We start from the raw sequence: 21,106 nt of genomic DNA on the forward strand, positions 1-21,106 counted from the left end.
CAGAGTGACAAGGGGCTAACTTTATTTATTTATTAGAGAGCAACAGACAGAAAGAGGCAGATATATATATAGAGAGAGAGGGAGAATAGGCGTGCCAGGGCCTCCAGTCACTGCAAACGGAACTCCAGATGTGTGCGCCCCCTTGTGCATCTGGCTAATGTGGGTCCTGGAGAATCGAGCCTCGAACCGGAGTCCATAGGCTTCACAGGCAAGCACTTAACCACTAAGCCATCTCTCCAGCAAAAGTGGCTAACTTTATATGACTTGATGTAAGGCGCCAGCTGGGGACTGGGGGAAAAGTGTGCAAGAACCTGAGCTTGGAAGGCCTTGTGGGTGAGCACAGATACGTATCTTGGACCTTCCTTGCTCTAGGAGGCACATAGACTGTGCTGTCTGGCCCCTTGTGATTGGGGAGAAAACAGGGAAAAGTTTCAGCCAGGCACACCAACACTCAGGCAGGCTGAACAGGAGGATGGCCATGAGTTTGAGGTCACTCTGAATTTCAGGTCAATTTAGGATAAAATGAGACCTTACCTCAAGGGAAATTTCTCCCCTAATCCAGCTGGAGGGATATCCCCCTCCAACATGAAGATCTGAGTTAGGATGGGGCATAACCTGACTATAGGTTCTTCTTGTTTTCCTCCATTTCATTTCAGATGGGACAATCAGTTTCCAAGAGAGCCCAAAGTCTCTGCTAGCCTGTCTCTTTAAAAACTGGGCTCAGCTGTGAGTGGTGGCGCATGCCTTTAATCTCAGCACTTGGGAGGCAGAGGTTGGAAGATCACCATGACTTTACCATGAAGACTACATAGTGAATTCCAGGCTAGCCTGAGCTAGAGTGAAACCTAACTTGAAAAACCAAACCAACCAAACAAACAAACAACTGAGCTCATTTGGATAATACAGGGAGACAGGAATTGCCCATTACTTCTCTCCAAAGACTAAAGAGACCATTAGAAACATACTAATGTAACTCCAGATACCATGGAGAAGGAAATTCTTCTCATAAATTCTTCACTCAGTCAACATCTGGTATTTGTAAGAAATTACAAAATTGGTAACCAAACCGGGTAAGAACTTTAACACAGTTGCTCCAGGTGGCATCTTCTGTTTTATAATCAGGAAGCCAAAAAAAGGGGGGGGGGTGGTTATAGAGAGGGAAAAAAAGAAAAAGAAAAAAGGTAGATGTCATCAGGACATCATGATAGTAATAAAAGTTGCTCAGGGAAGGACATTTAATTGGATAAAATCTAAAACATGTTTTCCTGATGCCAGGTTTTAATCCTAGAAATTAAGTCTTATGGTTAAGGCCTCACTCATTAACAGCTCACTGATGCTAATTTGTTATGGTTTAAGGGTTATAAAAACTGGCTTTAAAACTCTTGTAAAGTAAGTTAGGTTCCTCTATTTGTCAACTTTTTTTTTTTTTTTTTTTCCGAGGTAGGGTCTCACTCTGGCCCAGGCTAATAAGGAATTTGTAGTCTCAGGGTGGCCTTGAACTCACGGCAATCCTCCTACCTCTGCTTCCCGAGTGCTGGGATGAAAGGCGTGCATTACCATACCTGGCTGTCAACTATTGGAGAAACTGAGTCTTAAGATAAAGGTTATAACGTTTATGCTCCTGTTAGGTAAAATATATTGGGATAGCTTGCTTAAGCATTATCAAATTTAAGTCATGGGTAAGACACAGAATTGTTTTATGTTAGTAACAATTTCTATGGTACATAAAATCAATGGCTATTAAGATTAAGCTAAAATCATTGATTGTCAAGTGGTGTATTTTTCTTTCAAAAGAGATTTCTCAAGAGCTTAGCTATTTTGGTTCAACAAAGACCAGATTCTGCTCTATTGTATGTAAAGTAACTGCCTCATTTCTGGCATCTCAAGTCCAGTGCTTATAACAAAATTAACTCTTAAGACATATTCCCTACTTTAGAGTCATGTCCTTCCTACTTTAGCCTAATGCTCAAACAATGGTCCTCATCTGAGAGAAATAATTTTAAGTTCTGTGGTTCTGTTTTCAATGTTCCCTGGGTAATTAGTATCCATACAAGTACCTGAACTAATCAAACATGTTTTCAGGGCTGCGCCTTTGATCCCAGCACTTGGGAAGCAGAGGTAGGAGAACTGATGTGAGTTTGAGGCTATCTTGAGACCACATAGTAAATTTCAGGTCAGCTTGAGCTAGAGTGAGACCCTACCTTGGGAAAAAAAAAATTTTTTTTCAAACACAGGTGCTAAGACTGTCTTACTTGTCCTTTTCTAGGTTAAATTTGTATTTTCAAGACTGATAGCAGGTTCTGCCTGTATTTATAACTATTAGATATTTAACGGCTGTATGCCAACTTTCTATGCCTCATATATGGCTTATGCTGCCATGGGACAACAGAATTTTAAAAGGTTGGACAAAATGATTTTAAGAAGCTCTTGTGCCCTTCTTTAAATCTATTTCAGTAATCAAATGTGCTCTATATGGACATACATCCAGGCTGTTGTAACTTCCTTTCTAAGTGTTAATCACCTATGTAGAAGCCAAAGCCAATTGGAATCATCAGAGCTAAAAGGGCCAATATTTTGGCCTGTGCTCCCAGGTCATGAGGCCACTGGAGATGATGGTACATTTCTACACTGGCCCCCTGGTAAGTCACCTGTCTTCCTGAGCAGGGAGGATATGGAGACACAAACAAAAAATTGGTGTACAGTCTAAAACAAGACAGTCACAATTGATGAGCAATCAGTCCTCCTGGCTTCCCAAAGAAGTGAAAACAACTTGGCCAGCATGGCCCTGACTCCTCCTAACAGACAGAAAACACCAGTAAGCTATAGGGCTAATCCTGGGTCCCCGAAGTCTCCTTTGGAGAGCCATTAGTGACCTCCAAAATTAATCCTTGATTAAATTTTGGCTACTTGCTTAGTCTTAAACACTCAGAGAGAAATGTATAACCAAAGATAAAGAGATGCCTCAAATATATGAATGGCCTATCAAGTAATACGAGAGCTTTCCGAGAGGGGAAACAAGCAAGACCTTAAGACATGCTGCCATCATCTCTAATTCAACTGTATGGACAAACAACTATAGATGTCAAAAGGGTTATTTTCAAACCTAGAATATATATAGATGACTCTGACTAAAGGTGGTTTAATTCAAAAGACCTCCTTATACTGGGAACAACGGTGAGTCTCTTCTAACTCATGCCAGGACATCCTTAAGTAAGTTCTGAGACTAAAAATATATTTGTAGCTGGGCGTGGTGGTGCACACCTTTAATTCCAGCACTTGGGAGGCAGAGGAAGGAGGATTGCCGTGAGTTTGAGGCCACCCTGAGACTCCATAGTGAATTCCAGGTCAGTCGGGGCTAGAGTGAGACCCTACCTTGAAAAAACCAAAACCCAAAACAAAAACAACAAAAATATATTTGTACAGCCCTTAATGGCACCCAATGGCCCTATGGTGCCCAAACTTTAGGCCTTGGCTAGCCCCAGGATGAATTTAGCAAGTTACATTCTGGAAGGCTACTATCAAGGTTAAATGTTGTGCATATGTTTCTTATAACTGCTAATATCTCATCTGCTTTACAAGCCATATGGAAACAGATTCAAGCCATGTCAAATACTACTGTGGCATTCGATGAACAGTTCTGGAAGAAAATCTCAGCCAGTTCATGCTCAGATGGTCCTGAGACAATCCAACTCCATCTACTCAAATACTCCCCAAGGCCTAGAAGTCCACAAGAAAGATGGCCCTGAAGGCGACCAGTTTGCGGTGTGCTCACTTCTCATTAACTCCTTTTATTCTTTTTTTTTTTACTCTTTTCTTTTTTTAAAATTTATTTATTTATCTTTTATTTTCACAATTTTTATTAACATTTTCCATAATCCTTACTTTTATTCTTTCTCCCCAATGTTCTGTTCCAAGAATATCTTCCTACACTCCATCAATACACTTCCAGGGTCCTTTAGAGTAATTCCCTTCTCTGGGAGAGACTCTAAATGCCACAACTTCGTGCCCTGTTCAGCAGAAAATAGTTAAGGATCTGACTTCGTCGCCCCTTGTCCTCTAACAGCAGTTAGAGTGTCTTCTCATGAGAGGGAGAAATGAGGGGGGTAGAGTTGGGGTGACTGGAACCTTTAAGGTAAAAAGGGCAGGAAAGTTTTTCTTATCTCTTGCCCAGTTCCAAAGAACTGTTTTTCCACAGTCAGGACCCTTCCTGGGAGGGAGGTCAAAAGCCAGAGGAAACCCTCTCTGACTTTATATTAACTAAAATCAACCTAGAGAAAAAAAAATCCTGACCCAACAACCAGGGGCCTCCTCCTCAAATATCATTTGGGAAGACATGACCTCAGAGTGTAGACTGGTCTGCCAAAGCCTTAAGGATGAGCATTATGATAAATGGAAAGTTGCTACTTATGATATCACGACTGCCTCACATAAGGCTGTCTCCTTAGCACAGGCCTTTGTTCCTGCCTTGAGGACTAAAGGAAAATGTTTCAAATGCAGAAAGAAAGGCCATTGGAAAGGGGAATGTCCTCCACACCACACCACTAAAGGTTCAGATATGTCTACCGCTCCTCCAAAAACAGTTTGCCATACTAGACCCCTGGGATGAACACTGGTGGGTGGGGGTGACAGGAAAACTTTACATTCATGGCCTCTCACTATCTCCCTCCATCGACCTTCTTATCTCTAGACAGCTTGTTCCTGCCTCCCACCCGGTTCTTTCTCACCACCACATTCTTTCACAGGAAAAACAAGTCATGGAAAAAAATACAAGCTGCCATAACCTGGACACAATACATCCAACATGTGGCGGACCTTCACCCCTTTACTAACCACCCCAATGCTTCTAACTGCTTCTTTTGTGTGTTCATGACCCGCCCCCCCCAACCGTGGTCCCTATAATGCCACCCTTGAATATCCCACATCTACAACGAACTATTCCCAACCCTGTCTTACTGATATTCCCCTTTTTGATTTGGGTCAAGATATGCCCCTTTGCCTGTTCAGCTCCAAGCTGACCAGAGCTGAATGCCTCCTTAATGTTTCCATAACCAGGACCACTTGTGTCAAGACACCTGCTCTCCTATGGTGTGAAGGGCTAACTACCCCATGCATAAATATTTCCTTTCCCACTTATTCTTCCCCAGTCTTGACTGGTCCACGGGTGTATCTCTATGAGGAAGAGGAAGCTGCCTATCAGCTCCGCCTACATCAACCAAGAGATTTTCATCCCTCTACTGGTAGGCTTGGCCTGACGCTGTACCTTGGTGCCTTTGGAGCTACAGGAGCCGCTCTTGTCCAGGCCAACCACCTTGTGGGAGACTTCCGAGACACGCTTGACCAGGCCATGATATCTACTACAAACAGCCTCGAGTCTCTTCAGAGACAATTAAACTCTCTCATGGGTATGGTACTCCAAAACTGCACAGTCTTAGACCTCATCAACTGATGAACATGGGGGGACATGTGTGGTCTTGGGAGAAGCATGTTGTTTTTTTTGTCAATGATTCAAATGTCGTTGAAAAAAATGTTAAAACTCTCAAAAAACTCTGCAAGGAGCTACTTGACTGCTACAAACCTGAGGACCCCACCACCTGGTTCTCTAACCTCTTAGCCACTTGGCTCCTCCCCTTCCTTGGCCCCCTCCTGGCTACAGAAACCCTGTTACTTGTGGCCCCCTGCCTTATCAAATTTCTCAGACAACAAATAACTAATATTGCTAAGGTTGCTACCAATCAGGTCCTTGTGTATCATCTAGCTCTACCTAGACCTGTGATAGACTACAAAGATCTCATTCAATATGATGATACTGCCCCATCATAACAACAAAGGGTGCGTTGTCAGGCATAATTGAAAGCCCTGGGCCACTGGAGGTTTACGCAGGCCTGAGCTGTCAGGCACAGCTACGGGCCCCAGGCCACAGCAGGCCTCGACCCTGATAAGCCTCGAGACTGGCAGGAGTGAGATTGCTCCCTTCCCCCGCCTGGGTACCTGGATGTCCTGATAAGCTTAGGTTTTGGTTTTCCTGTGGCCATGTGACCCATACCCCTACCCTAACCCTGTATGTTAATGAGGTATCAGCAAGCAGCCTTCACACAGCCAATCCCCCTGTGACCCATACCCGTACATTTTCTTGCTACTACATGAATGCTTATAAACCCATTCCCCTAACAAATAAATGAGCTGTCTTCTGTCACAGTCTCCTAGGTGTTTCTTCCTGTCGCACTCACGGCCACTCAAGACCCTGCAACATAGTTGCCTGGATGCCTCCAGGAAACTGATGGATAGTGGCCTGGGGCAGCCAGGAACCACAGCAGGGTGGTGCTCCACCTCAGGTTTTCATTAGCTCTGACTTGGTAACACGTGGAAGTCACATGTTCTAGGTCTGGATAGAGTGGGAACAACCCTTCCCTAGCTACTACCCAGAAAGCCTGGAGTTCAAGTTCTTCAGTCCTCCAAGAAGCACTCACAGAACTATCTCTTACTTACCATCCTCCATAGATCCTGAGGTTACACCTTCCACCAGGGCCACTGCTGCCTGACAGTCCTCTGGATGCTGTGACTCCACCCATAATCGGAGCTTCTCAGGTAGTGTACCCAGAAACTGCTCCAGCACCAGCAACTCCATAATCTGTTCCTTTGAGTGTACCTCAGGCTGTAGCCACTGGTGACACAGCTCACGAAGCCGGATCACGGCCTTCTGTGGACCAGATGACTCCTCATACTGGAAATGCCGGAACCTTTGACGAGCGGCTTCAGTGTCAACCAGATGCTTGCCTAGCTGTTGAGATGTCTCAGTAAGGATGCCTTGAGCCACGCCCCCATTTTCTGCATAGAGGGCCAGAATTTCAGCATTCCGAGGACCAGCTACCTGTTGGTTCAATGTAAGGACCTCAACAACTTTGATGTTCGTTAGGGGACTCTCAGGAGGAAAGAGCATCACTTGAGGGTCTGCTGCAGCCCCACGACATTCTGTAAATGAAAAGCAGAGCAAAAGCTAAGCAGTGGGATATACGCTTGTAATCCTAGCACTGCCAAGGCAGAGGAAGGAGGACTTCTGCGTGATAGAGACCAGCCTGGTATACATACCAAGTTGCAGTATAGACAGGGCCACATAGCCAGACCCTACCTCAAAAACAAAACAAACTCCAGAAAGTAGGGCTGAGGGGGTAGAGCACTTGAAAAGAGTATTTGCCTAGCATGTACAAAGAGGCATTGGGTCTAATCCCCAGCAACACATAAAACTGAATGAACTGATACACATCTATAATTCCAACACTCTGGATGTGAAGACAACAGAAATAAAAGTTCAAGGCCAATTAGAGATATATGAGATCTTATCTTCCATAAACAAAACCTGAAAAATCTGAAAGAAGCAAAAGCAAAAGCAAAAGCAGAGCATGAAAAATGACTGAAGTGGGGGGGGGGGGGAAAGACAGAGAGAATGAGAATGGGCGCACCAGGGCCTCTAGTCACTGCAAATGAACTCCAAACACATGCAAAACTAGTGCATCTGGCTTATATGGGTACTGGGGAATTGAACCTTGATCCTCTGGCTTCACAGGCAAGTACCTTAACTGCTAAGCCATCTCTCCAACCCCCCCTTTTAAGATTTTTATTTTTTATTTACTTGAGAGAGAGAGAGAGACAGAGAGGGAGAGAAAGAAGCAGAGAAAGAGAGAAAGGGCATGGCAGGGCCTTCAGCCATTGCAAATGAACTCCAGACACATGTACCCCCTTGTGCATCTGGCTTATGTGGGTCTTGGGGAATTGTACCAAGGTCTTTGGCTCTGTAGGCAAATGCCTTAACCACTAAGCCATCTCTCCAGCCCCCTTTTAAAGATTTTTAATGGTCAAACAATATGAAGATGAGTGAGTCTTTGAGGAAAGGGTAGAAAGTACATGAAGTTATCAGACATCCCTGAAGCAGTGGCTCAAACTCCTGGAAAGCAAGGAGTATTAGGGACTGCTTAAAGCAGGCCTTGGAGTGAAAGTGTGGAACTGGAGTTTTTTCTGTCCTTTCCCCTTGCTGGGCTTAGGCCTGAACTTACAGAACCAGGGAGTCCTTGGCTTATGCTTTGGGTATATGTTTTTATTATTTTTAAATTTTTATGTTTTGGTGTGTATAGTATGAGTGGTAATTGTGTATGTAAATGTGCACGGCCCATGTACACGCATGCCGAGGCCCCAGGAGGATACTGAGTATCCTGTGCAATTGCTGTTCTGCCTTATTTCCCTGAGACATCTCTCACTGAATCTGGAGCTTCCTGTTTTTCAGTTAGACTGGCTGACCAGTGAGTCCCATTGATCCTATCTCTGCCTCCCCCAGTTCAGGGATTACAGGCATGTGTGGCAATGTCTGGCTTTTCAGGTAGGTGCTGGGGATCAAGCTTGCCTTCACAGCTCACTCACTGGGCCAACGTTCTAACCCTGATCTTTAAAAAAAAATTCTCTGCTGTGCTGGGGATTGAGCCCAGGGCTTTGCACATGCTAGGCAAGTGTTATATCACTGAATTACATCCTCAGCTCTGACTTGGTTATGAGTTGATAAACCCACTATAGTTAGAACTATCATCAGTAACAAATACATCACATCAAATTGTTACAAAGCAGAGACCATGTGTCCAAAGAAAGTGGTGTCCATTTGTAGACTGAAAGATTTGGTAATAAGAGAATGAAGCATTGGCCGGGCGTGGTGGCACACACCTTTAACCATAGTACACAGGAGGCAGAAGTAGTAGGATTACTGTGAGTTTGAGGTCACCCCGAGACTACATAGTGAATTCCAGGTGAGCCTGGACTAAAGTGAGACCCTACTTTGTAAAACCTAAAAATAAAAAATAAAAAAAAAGAATGAATCATTGAAAGCATCCAAATATAAAAGACTATATCCTATATAATTACAGTGGTACGAAATATCCAGGACAGGTAAATCCACACTAACAGAAAATAGATTAGTGGCTGACAGGAGGTGGAAGCACTGAAGGCATTGCGTCGTGATGGCTCGTAGGGTTCGGGGTTTCTTCTCTTTCCTCCTTCCTTTTTTTTTACTTTATTAAAATACTGGGCTTATTTCACAGGTGACGTTTTTGATTCTCCACTATTTCCATGTCTGGCCACTACTACTATGGCCTATCATAACATTCCATACATACTTAGAACCAAGCAAAGGGTGGAGTCCAGCTTTAAAAACTAAAGAGGCATTTTAGACAACACATTCTTGGCAATGGAACTTGGACAACATTTATCAAACATGGTAGAGAAAGTTCTCACTTTGTACTATAAAAAAGACTGCCAGATATCAATGGTTACAGAAATGAAGATGGAAAATTTCAAGGAACTGCTTCAACTACTTTCTTAAAGAGACTTCCTCCACTGCTAGAGATCTTGAATAGCCTTTTTGTCAGTCATCTGGAAGCAATTCTTCACACAATTGATGAACGTGGCTTCCACTTTGGGAAGAGAACCACCTTTTCTATACTTACTTGCATTTTTGGTTATAGAACTAGGTCCTTTTGGTGTTTTAGGAGTTTTTCCCTGTTTTCTGAAGGCTTCTTGACCTTTTGATCTCGGTGTCTTAAAGTTTTGAGTCATTTCCATTTTGTTCGATTTTTTTTTTAATACTTATTTGCAAGCAGAGAAAGAGAGATAGAAGAGAGATATATATAGAGAGAATGACCATGTCAGGGCCTCTAGCCACTGCAAACGAGCTCCAGATGCATGCACCACCTTGTGCAGACATTTTCAAAGTTGCCAGTGTTACTTAACTGGATTGCCTTCATACACAATTCATTGCCTCTGCCTCAGCGATGTGTAGTTCATCTTTTGCCCCAGCCCCTCAACTGACTGACTATTCTTAATGATAACGGGTGCTCATTTTCATCATTATCCACCTTAAAGTGATAATCTTTGTCAGCTTTAGTTCACAACCAAAAAGGTAGTTCTGAGGCCTCAGTGGGCTCATGTCCATGTCCGTCGGATCTTCCAGGGGGAGTGGCACGCACTTGGCTGTGAGGAGATGGCTGGAGACAACTACAGCTCCTCATACAAGACACGTAGGACGGAATCACACCAGGGTGGGGTTTCTTCTTAGAGTGGTAAAAATGGTCTGGAATTAGATGCTGGTGATAGTTGTATAACCTTATGAACATAATAAAAACCATTTAATTATACATTTGAAAATGATTAATTTGGGCTGGATATGGCTCATCAGCTGTTGAGTCACTTGCCTGCAAACTCTAATGACTCAGGTTCAATTCCCCAGTACACATACAAAGTGATGCATGAACCTGGAGTTCATTTGCAGTGGCTAGAAGCCCAGGAGTGCCCATTCTCCTTCTCTCTCTCTCTCTCGTCTGTCTTCTTTCTCTGCTTGAAAATAAGTACAAAATTTAAAAGGAACTAACTTTATGGTATGCAAATTATATCCAAACAGCTATTTAAATAAAAAATTATACTAAGGGGCTGGAGAGATGGCTTAGCAGTTAAGGCTCTTGCCTATGAAGCCTCAGGACCTAGGTTTGATTCTCCAGGTCCCACATAAGCCAGATGCACAAGGTGGCACATGTTATCTGGAGGTCATTTGCAGTGGCTGGAGGTCCTGGTGTGCCTATTCTCACTCTGTCTCTTGTTTCTCTCTGTCACAAATAAATAAATGAATAAATAAATAAATAAACCATAAAAAATTGGTATGCTGAGAAACCTTTAAAAAAATTAACTAGCAAAGTGGGGAAGGGAATTATGATTTATTGTCTATAATTATGGAAGTTGTCAATAAAAATAAATATTTGATAACAAAAAAATAGACTAAGAAGCAGTAAGGATGGAGAAAGGACCCGACAATGCAGATTCCTACAGAACTGAGGGGGAAGAACTCCTTCCCACCTCCACTGGGGCCAAGAACCTGGGGCAGTTCAATTCTGGATCCTGAACAAATCCTCAAAAACAGCACGGCTACTGAACTGAACTGAGTGACCAATGCAAAAGGAACACAGAACAGTATGAAATGAGTTGCTTTTCTGAAGCTGCCCTTGAATTTGCAGCCAGCCTCTAACCTAAGCCTCCTGAGTGCTAGGATTGAGTGTGAGACACCAGGCCCAGGTAAGGAAAAGTTTTAGTGTGGTTGTTAAAGTATACTTGTCATGCTGAGTATTTCATATTGAAATCAGAAGAAAAAATCACACTCCTTAAAGAACAGGGGTTGCACATTTGAAGGAAATCATTTATAATTTCCTATCTTCAAAATCAGCCGTCTCTCTTTGCACCTTCATGTGCCCTACAGCTTAACTTACAAGTTCTTTCCCACTCATTATTTACTTTTCATCAGATATATTCACCATTATTTATTCTTCAGCAGATTTGCCAGGCATCATTTTTATTATTACATCAGTTCTATTAATTTTTGTAAATATCATATAATGTATACAACATACTATATAAGATGCGCTCCTCCAGTTTAAAGAATGATTTAGGCCAGGTATGGTGACACATGCCTTTAATCCCAGCACTCGGAGGCAGAAGTAGGAGGATCACCATGAGTTCAAGGCCACCCTGAGACTACATAGTGAATTCCAGGTCAGCCTAAGCTAGACTGAGACCCTACCTCGAAAAACCAGAAAAAATTAAAAAAAAAAAAAGAATAATTTAAAAAGTACAGTTCTCTAAATAGCACAAGTTAAAGAAAAGCTTATTAGTACCTTTGAAGATTGTATCATGCTCTTCCCATCATATCTCCCTTTCACATCAAAGTAATCAAAATCCTATATTTTATATTAATTTTTCCTTTAAAGGTTTTAAGGATTTTTTTAAGAATGTTATGGACAATGTAGCATGGGTTCAAATCAAACTTCCAGGACAAAGCCAGTATCTGACTATATCAAAGCATGTTGCATATCTTAAATATGAATATATTAAGAACAAAATCAGAAGAGGCCAGGTATGGTGGCATACGCCTTTAATCCCAGCACTTGGGAGGCAGAGGCAGGAAGATTACTATTGAGTTTGAGGCCAGCCTGAGACTACATAGTGAATTCAAGAGCAGCCTAGGCTAGAGTGACACGCTATCTCAAAACACAAAATAAATAAATAAATAAAGTCTTAAAAGAAGTTTAAAGAGTATAATCTGTTAAAAAAAAAAATTCCTAAAAGAGCCGAGCACAGTGCCACACGCTTTTAATCCCAGCACTCGGGAGGCAGAGGGAGGAGGATCGCTGTGTTTTTGAGGCCACCCTGAGACTACATAGTGAATTCTAGGTCAGCCTGGGCTACAGTGAGATCCTACCTCAAAAAGCAAAAAATAAAAATACTGAAAAAAGAACAGGAAAAGAAAAAAAAGTAGAGGGGTCTGGAGAAATGGCTCAGGGGGTTAAGGTGCTTGCCTACAAAAGCCTATGGACCTGGGTTCAATTCCCCAGTACCACTGTAAAACCAAATGTACAAGGTGGCATGCATATCTGGAGTTCATTTGTAGTGGCTAGGCCCATTCACTCTCTGCCTGTTTCTCTCTCAACTAATGAGTAAAATATATATTTTTAAAATAAATAATTTTGCTTACAAAAAGAGAGGGAGAAGATTAACATGCACAGCCTCTTAATGCTGCCAACAAACTCAAGATGCATGCACCTTTTTGTGCATCTGCTTTACATGGGTACTGGGGAACTGAAACTAGGCTGGCAGGCTTTGCAAGCACCTTTAACTGCCGAGACATCTCCTCAGCACTATTTTCTTTCCTTTTTTTTGAGGTAGGGTCTCACTCTGGCCCAGGCTAACCGGGAATTCACTATGTAGTCTCACACTGGTCTCAAACTCACTGAGATCCTCCTACCTCAGCCTCCCAAATGTGTGGTTAAGGGCATGGTCACACAGAGAATAGGCACACCAGGACCTTCAACAACTCCAGATGCATGTGCCACTTTGAGCATCTGGATTTACGTGGGTACTAGAAAATTGAATTCATGTCATTAGACTTTATAGTCAAGTGCCTTAATCTCTGAGCCATCTCTCCAGCCCTATTTTTTTTTTTTTTTTCATTTCTTATTTGAGGCACAGCCTTTCTATGTTAGTCCAGATGGTCTGGAACTCAATATGGAATCTAAGCTGGCTTGGAACCCTTGCTTCCTTCACCTGATCCTTCGGAATGCTGGGATTACAGGCCAGCAGCACATCTGGCTTGTCCTATAACCTTGCTCATGCATATATTCTGTTTTCTTCGTGACAACTCGGTACTTTGTCCAAACCTTTCAGTGAATGCTCATTTAAAGCGTTGTTTTCTGGGCTGGGGAAATGGCTTAGCGGTTAAGGTGCTTGCCTGTTAAACCTAAGGACCCAGGTTCGATTCCCCAGGACCCACATAAACCACATGCACAAGGGGGTGCATAATGCCTAGAATTTGTTTGCAGTGGCTGGAGGCCCTGGAGTGCTCATTCATTCTCTCTTTCTCTCTGCCTCTTCCTCTCTCTCTCTTAAATAAATACATCTTTTTTTTTTAAATGTTATTTTCTGAGCCAGGCGTGGTGGTACACACCTTTGATCCTAGCATTCAGGAGGCAGAGGTAGGAGGACTGCTGTGAGTTCTAGGTCACCATGAGACCCTACCTCAACCCCTCCCCCTGCAAAAAAAAAAAGTTATTTTCCAAGCCAGGCATGGTGGCGCATGCCTATTTAATTCCAGCAATCAGGAGGCAAAGGTAGGAGGATCACTGAGTTTGAGGCCACCCTGAGACTACATAGTGAATTCCAGGCTAACCTGGACTAGAGTAAAACCCCAACCTTGAAAAACCAAAAGAAAAAGTTGTTTTCTGTTTCAAGCTCAGAGCCTTAGAATTTAGGTATGTCAGGGACTCTGCACCATAAAGGATACTGGGAGCCCAGTGGACCTGTACCCCGCTCAGCGATATCGCCCTGGCTCACACATATTCTATAGTTATCATGATACTGTAACTGGAAACGAGAAAACCTAGGACAACACAGTAAGACTCACGCTCAGAAGCCCATGAGAGAATTGCTTGTCTCTGTCATTTTATGCACTTCAGTGCTTAAAAACTTCAATGCATGGACAATCTCCAAGCCATCAAGGTAATTCTGTCCCAGGAAACTGTTTCATAAGTAGCTCTTTATGCCGGGCGTGGTGGTGCACGCCTTTAATCCCAGCACTTGGGAGGCAGAGGTAGGAGGATCGCCGTGAGTTCGAGGCCACCCTGAGGCACCATAGTGAATTCCAGGTCAGCCTGGGCTAGAGCGAGACCCTACCTCGAAAAAGCAAAAAAAAAAAAAAAAGTAGCTCTTTAGTTCATCACTGCAATGGGTAAATTAGTTTCTTATGACCAAGTCTACAGATGTGACTGACCTACGTAGCCACAGTCAGAGAGCTGCATAATAAAAACCCTGTATGGTCCTTCCTTATTTAGTTTTTAGTTTTCTTTTTTTAATTTAAATTTTTTCGAGGTAGGGTCTTGCTGTAGCCCAGGCTGACCTGGAATTCACTATGTAGTCTCAGGGTGGCCTTGAACTCATGGTGATCCTCCTACCTCTGCCTCCCAAGTGCTGGGATTAAAGGCGTGCACCACTTTGCCCAGCTCAGTTTTAGTTTATTTTTTTAAAATTTAATTTATTTGCAAGCAGAGAGAGAGAGATAGAAGTGAGACAGACAGAGAGAGAATGGGCATGCCAGGGCCTCCAGCCACAGCAGACAAACTCCAGATGCATGTGCCCCTTATGCATCTGACTTATATGGGTCCTGAGGAATCGAACCTGGGTCCTTTGGCTTCACAGGCAAATGCCTTAACTGCTAAGCCATTTCTCCTACCCTAACTTTTAGTTTTAAATATTTCACTATCCCAAGGTCAACTAGGATCCAAAAATACCACCTGAAAAGTTCCAGAAATAATTCATGTCTCACAGTAAACACTATTCTGAGCAGCACTGTAATCACATGGTGTCTTCTCCACCTTGCCTCAAACAAGAACCATCCCTTTGTTGTTCAGCACATCAATACTTCATACTTGATTTATAACTCAACCTGTCTTCTTTCCAATCCAGCCAAGGCAAGATACTTGAATTCCTGGTCACTGGTAAAATGGCAACCGCTGTATTTTTCCAGAGGCAAAAGGCTTGGATGACTGCTTGACTTCAGTAAAGAAAGAATTAAGAACTTATGGTCTTTAAAAGGTCTCACAAAAGTCAATGCTTCTACTGGTTGTTTTCTTAAAAAATATTTTATTTATATATTTATTTGAGAGAGAGGAAGAGGCAGAGAAGGAGAGAGATTGTGGGCATGCAAGGGTCTCAATGAACTCCAAATGCATGTGCCACTTAGTGCACCTGGCCTTATGTAGGTACTGGAGAATTCAACTCTGACTGCCAGGCTTTGCAAGCAAGTGCTTTAACCACTGAACAAACTCTCCAGCCCAATGCTTCTACTTTTTGAATATTTTAATTTATTTATTTGCAAGCAGATAGAGATAGAAGAGAGACAGAATGGGCATGTCAGGGCCTCCAGCTGCTGAAAATGAACTCCAGATGCTTGTAACAGTGCATCTGCCTTTACATGGGTACTAGGGAATGAAACTGGGGTTGTTAGGGTTTGCAGGCAAGTTCCCTAACCAATAAGCTATCCTCCAGTCCCAAATACTTCTACCTTTAAGTCTTCCACACTCTAGCAATTTACAATTTTCTTCAAATAGGAATGCTACATAATAATTTATTCAATGGTGATGGGTTTAAACAGTATTGGGAGCTGGGACATGGCCTAGCAGTGAAAGATGCTCATTTTGAAAGCACGGTGTACTCTGAAATAAGAATTCATCAACACTATAGCCTGTATTATTACTGAGAAGTTCATGTACCATAAACATCTTTAAAAAGAAAGTTCAAAAATACTCATTGCCCAGAACAGTACTGAAGTGGAATTGGTTAAAAACATGAGTTTGGGGTGGGGAAATAGCTCAGTGGATAAAGAGCTTGTCAAGCAAACATGAGGATTGGAGTTGAAATTCCACTCACTTAAATGCTGAGTGTGGTGGCACATAACTGTAATCTAGTGCTGGGGAAGCAGTTACAGGAGGATCCCTTAGGACTTGCTGGCTAGCTGTTCTAGCCTCTAGAGTCAGTGCAAGACCCTGTCTCCAAAAACAAGGTGGGTGGTGCTGAAGCTGTCGCTCACTGGTGCAGCATTTGCTTTGAATGAACAAGGCCCTGGATTTAATCCCCAAACCACAGGGGCGGGGGGAATAAGGTGGCTGGGAGTGGTGGCACATGCCTTTAATACCAGCTTTTGGGAGGCAGAAGTTATAGGTTTGCTGTGAGTTGGAGGCCACCCTGAGACTACATAGTGAATTCCAGCTCAGCCTGAGCAAGAGTGAAACCCCACATCGGGAAACAAACAAAAAAAAGGTGAAAGTTCAGAAAGATGGCTCAGTGTGAAAAACCAAGTTAAGATCTTCAGAACCCATGTAAAATTGGACATATGCTGGTACACAACTTTAATCCCACCACTTGGGAGGCAGTGGTAGGTGGATCGCGATGAGTTTGAGGCCACCCCGAGATTACATAATGAATTCCAGGTCAGCCTGGGATAAAGCAAGACCCTACCTTTAAAACCCCAAGAGGGCCTGTAGTCCTAGCCTGCCTATGGCAAGACAGAAACAATTCCTGGAGGTAGGGAATAATGAGAGCCGGCCTCAAACAAGGTGAAAGGTCAGGACAGACACCTGAATTCTTGGAGGCAGGGAACAATGAGAGATGGCCTCAAACAAGGTAGAAGTCATTAGTCTCTGATCTTCACATGTTTGCCAAATACACCGCTCTCCTTCCCTTCATCCCTTCCTCACCATCCCCCCGACTCAAACAAAGTTATAAAAATTATACATTTTATCATTTTGTATAGGACCAATTTTGATGACTTAAGAGAAGGAACACAGTTAAAAAAAAAAAAATCACCCACCTACCAATCAGTGTCTTAATTTCCATGTTTCCAGTGAAGAACTGACACAGCAATATTAGTGTTTACTTTGGATATATTTAAAAAAAACATACGCATCTTACATGTTTAAAAATATATATCTCCATATAGTTATTTTGGGAAACATGGGGTAAACATTGTTTTGTATCATCAAATAAGGATCTGACAGAGTCTCATATGCAAAGCTTTATCAGTAGGTTACAAGAATTGGTGAATATCTGTACTTTTTCCCCCATCCTGTATTACCATTATTATTTGGTCAAGAAAGGGTCTCATTCTAGCCCATGGTTCATTTCACGTGGACCTGGATTGGACTTGTTATCTCAGAAGATCAGAAAGGTACTCAATTTATCACAGACTTGAGAAGACAGATGGACAAGACACAGAATCTGTACAGCATTATTATTATGTTTTATTTTTGGGGGTAGTGTATCACTGTAGCCTAGGCTGACTTTGAACACACTCTGTAGTCCCAGGTTAGCTTTGAACTCACAGTGAGTGATTCTGCTACCTCCTCCTCCCAAGTGCTGGGATTCAAGGTGTGAGCCATGCCACCATGCCTGGCCCATTCTTTATTATTTTTTAGCTTGCCTTTTATTCTGTACTTAATGAGCTTTTATTTTCTCCCATTTTGTCTACAAAGAAGTTGAACTTTTACAATGTTTTCTTCCCATTTTCTTTCTGATTTCATTTCTTCAACCCCTTCTCATATTTGCAGTATTAGAGATGAGATTAAAGCTAGGGCCTCAAACAGGCACTCTACCACTGACTGATATCCCCATAACACTTCTTATTTTTAAAAAGCATGTAGGCATTTGTGTGTAGAGTGTGTATGTGTGTAGATGTACACACTGCAGTCAGAAGAGAACTTTGGGTGATTTCCTCTATTGCTCAACCATAAAACATGGTCGTCCCTGAAAATTATGGTAAGACTTGCATGATCATGCTCAGTTTATGTTGCTTCTGCAGCAACAGAACTTAAATAGTCTCAGGTCTTCCCAGGCCCTCAGGTTTAAGCAGCAAGTACTCTTAAGTGCTGAGCAATTTCCTCAGCCACCAGCACATTTTTTTAACTAAGTAGTGCAGGGTGGCCTTGAACTTGCAGTTCTTCTGCCTCACTATGGCAGGCTGTTGAGATAACAGGCCTGTAGGAACTACCAGGCCCAGCTACTAAAAACAAATCATTTTCCTCCTTTTTAATCAGACTTTTTGAAGGTTTTTCTCCACTCTCACCCTACAAATGTTTGTTTCAATAACTTAGCTCACTGGTTTTCCTTTGTACCTAATAGTTAAGGCATTCCAGACAATGGAATTCTCCTGGGTACTAGATCTGGATGCCAGAGAGTAGTAACAGGATCAAAATATCCTTGAAGATCAACAATTTATGCAAACACATGAATAGACTTGGGTTCCAGCAAAATGTTTCGCAGGGGGGCTGGAGAGGTGGCTCAGTGGTTAGGGTGCTTTCCTATAGTGTACAATGACCCAAGTTTGATTCCCCAGTACCCATGTAAAGCCAGATGCACAAAGTGGTACATGCATCTGGAATATGTGTGGCAGCTGAAGGACTTGACATACCCATTCTTTCTGTCAGCCTCTCTTCTATCTCTTTCTGCTTGCTAATAAATAAAAAAAAAGTTAAAAAGTTTGATAGGCCCTCAACATTCTGGACTTTCAGCCAAATCCCCTCAGAATTTGATGTAGCAATGTCCACCTCCACCTCATGGCTTTTCTACTGTCTTAAATCCACTATCAAATAATGAGCACCAAGTAATTCAGCCATCATACTAACAAATGGGGAAATTCAGAATCAAAATAAGGATGCCTACTCTAAGCCATACCATTTTAAATTTGTTCTAGATGCTCAGGACAAATTAGAAAATACAGTATTAGTTTAATAAATTTATTCAATTACGTTCAACTTTTACTAAGTTTTCCTTTTGAATGGCTTCTAGGTTAGAAGTATGGCTTCTAAAACCAAGACAATTTATTTTTATTATTCAGTGAGATCCTTTCTATTAAATTTCTATTGTTCACTGTCAAATAAGGCTTATATTTTCCCTATAGAATACATTCTAAGTATCTTTGCCCATATGAGTCCTCTGATATGGAGCATAATGAGGACTCCTACTGAAGAAGTTCTCATATTGTTATGTTCACTGGGCTACTTGTAGGGGAATTTTGTGACACTTGGTTACTTCCTTTTTTAAAAAGAATATTTTAATTTTTTATTTGAGAGAAGAGAGTAATGGTGGGGGGAAGAGAATGGGCACACCAGGGCCTCCAGCTACTACAAACAAACTCTGGATGTGTGTGTCACCTTGTGTATCTGGCTTACATGGATACTGGGTAATCAAATCTAGGTCATAGGCTTCAAAGGCAAGTGCCTTAACCTTTAAGTCATCGCTCCAGCCCCACTTGATGACTTTCTAATTATTATATTTGTGTGCTACTTTTAGCATAAATTCAGTGTTGAGGATCAAGAACTACTTGTGAAACTCCTTCTGTAGCAATTATATTCTTAATTTCAGTTCTCAGATATATTTTGTGTAAGAATTTTCCACTCAAAATTGGAGGGCTTACTTATTTGTTTTAGCCCAGGTTGAACTGGAATTCACTGTGTAGTCACAGGGTGGCCTTGAACTCACAGTGATCCTCCTACCTCTGCCACCCAGGTACTGGGATTAAAGACATGTGCCACCAGGTCTGACTTGAGTTTTTATTTTTTTTTTGAGCAGTGTTAATTCACCCACAATCAAGTTACTTAGTCTTTCCTGCTAAGTTTCAGAAATCCTGAGATTTCTGTCCTTCAGATCCTCAGATACTGAAAATCTCATGAAAGATTTCCTTCATCGAGATCTTTACAGATGAATACTTGTGTGAGCCTTCTCTTAGTTAGTAATCTCCAAGATGAACTGAAATTGGGCTTTCTCACACTAAACATTATTCCACTCTGTTCTTTGATGAATTATGTTTTATATAAAACAATTGGGGCTGGAGTGATGGCTTAGTGGTTAAGGCATTTGCCCACAAAGCCAAAGGACCCAGGTTCGATTCACCAGGACCCTCGTTAGCCAGATGCACAAGGGGGCGCACGTGTCTGGAGTTTGTTTGCAATGGCTGGAGGCCCAGGTGCGCCCATTCGCTCTCTATCCTTCTTTCTCTGTCAAACAAATAAATATATTTAAAAACATTGTACTCCATTATTGTCCTTCATTCTCTACTATGTTCACTCTATAGCCTATATGGGAATCGTTTTAGGCTACACAAAGAATATAATCTACAAGTATTGGCTTCCATTCCTTAACCAAACTAAAAAAAGGAAGTACTTTTCATATAAATTACATAAATACGTTTATAAATGCATACTTAGTGTTTATTTTGAGAGTTGTCAATAACATACTTATAGGGTGATCCCTGTTCAATTTTTTTTTGAGACAGGGTTTTGTTCTAGCTCAAACTCACCTGAAATTCACCTTGTAGCCCAGGTTGGCCTCAAATTCAAGGTGATCTTCCCTATTTTAGTCTGTAGAGTGCTGGGATTAAAGGCACAACCCACCACATCTGGATCCTTCTTAATTTCTAAATTGAAAATGTCAAGTATTCTATGATCATGGCTTATTGAACAGTCTCTTTTCTGCAGTGCTTTCCTAATTATTACATGCTGTCAGTCTAATATGATGAAAAGCTGGAGGGAGGCATGCAGGTTAAGCTGACAAAAAGGTTCAGCTTTAGCTGGGTGTGGTGGCTCATGCCCTTAATCCTAGCACTTGGGAGGTATAGGTAGAGAATTGCTGTGAGTTTGAGGCCACCCTAAGGCTACATAGTGACTTCTAGGTCAGCCTGGGCTAAAGGCAAAAAAAAAAAAAATAATAATAATAAATAAATAAAGGCTCAGCTTTACGGCTGGACAGGTAGATGGCTTAGTGGTTAAGGCATATGCCTGATTATGAAGCCTAAAACCTACGTTTGATTACCCGAACTCATGTAAGCCAGATGCACAAAGTGAAGCATTTGTCTAGAGTTCATTTGCAGTACCTAGAGGCCCTAGTGTGTCCCTTCTCTGTCTCTCTAATAAATAAATAAAATACAATATTAAAAAAGGCTTAGCTTGGGCAGGAGAGATGGCTTAGTGGTTAAGTGCTTGCCTGT

The 21,106-nt window shown here is 42.1% G+C and overlaps 1 protein-coding gene across 3 annotated transcripts in view; it reads right to left on the minus strand.

Moving 5' to 3' along the window:
* The window catches only part of Znf274 (zinc finger protein 274), a 36,931-nt gene that overhangs the window by 5,819 nt on the left and 10,006 nt on the right, over nt 1–21,106 (minus strand). For all 3 annotated transcript variants that reach the window (XM_045133411.1, XM_045133412.1, XM_045133410.1), the window contains exon 5: nt 6,487–6,969. In XM_045133411.1, the coding sequence (XP_044989346.1) occupies nt 6,487–6,969 (483 nt within the window). The remainder of the gene's footprint in view (nt 1–6,486; nt 6,970–21,106) is intronic.

The sequence above is a fragment of the Jaculus jaculus genome, chromosome 14 (assembly GCF_020740685.1).
Source record: "Jaculus jaculus isolate mJacJac1 chromosome 14, mJacJac1.mat.Y.cur, whole genome shotgun sequence".
In the NCBI taxonomy this organism is placed as follows: Eukaryota; Metazoa; Chordata; class Mammalia; order Rodentia; family Dipodidae; genus Jaculus; species Jaculus jaculus.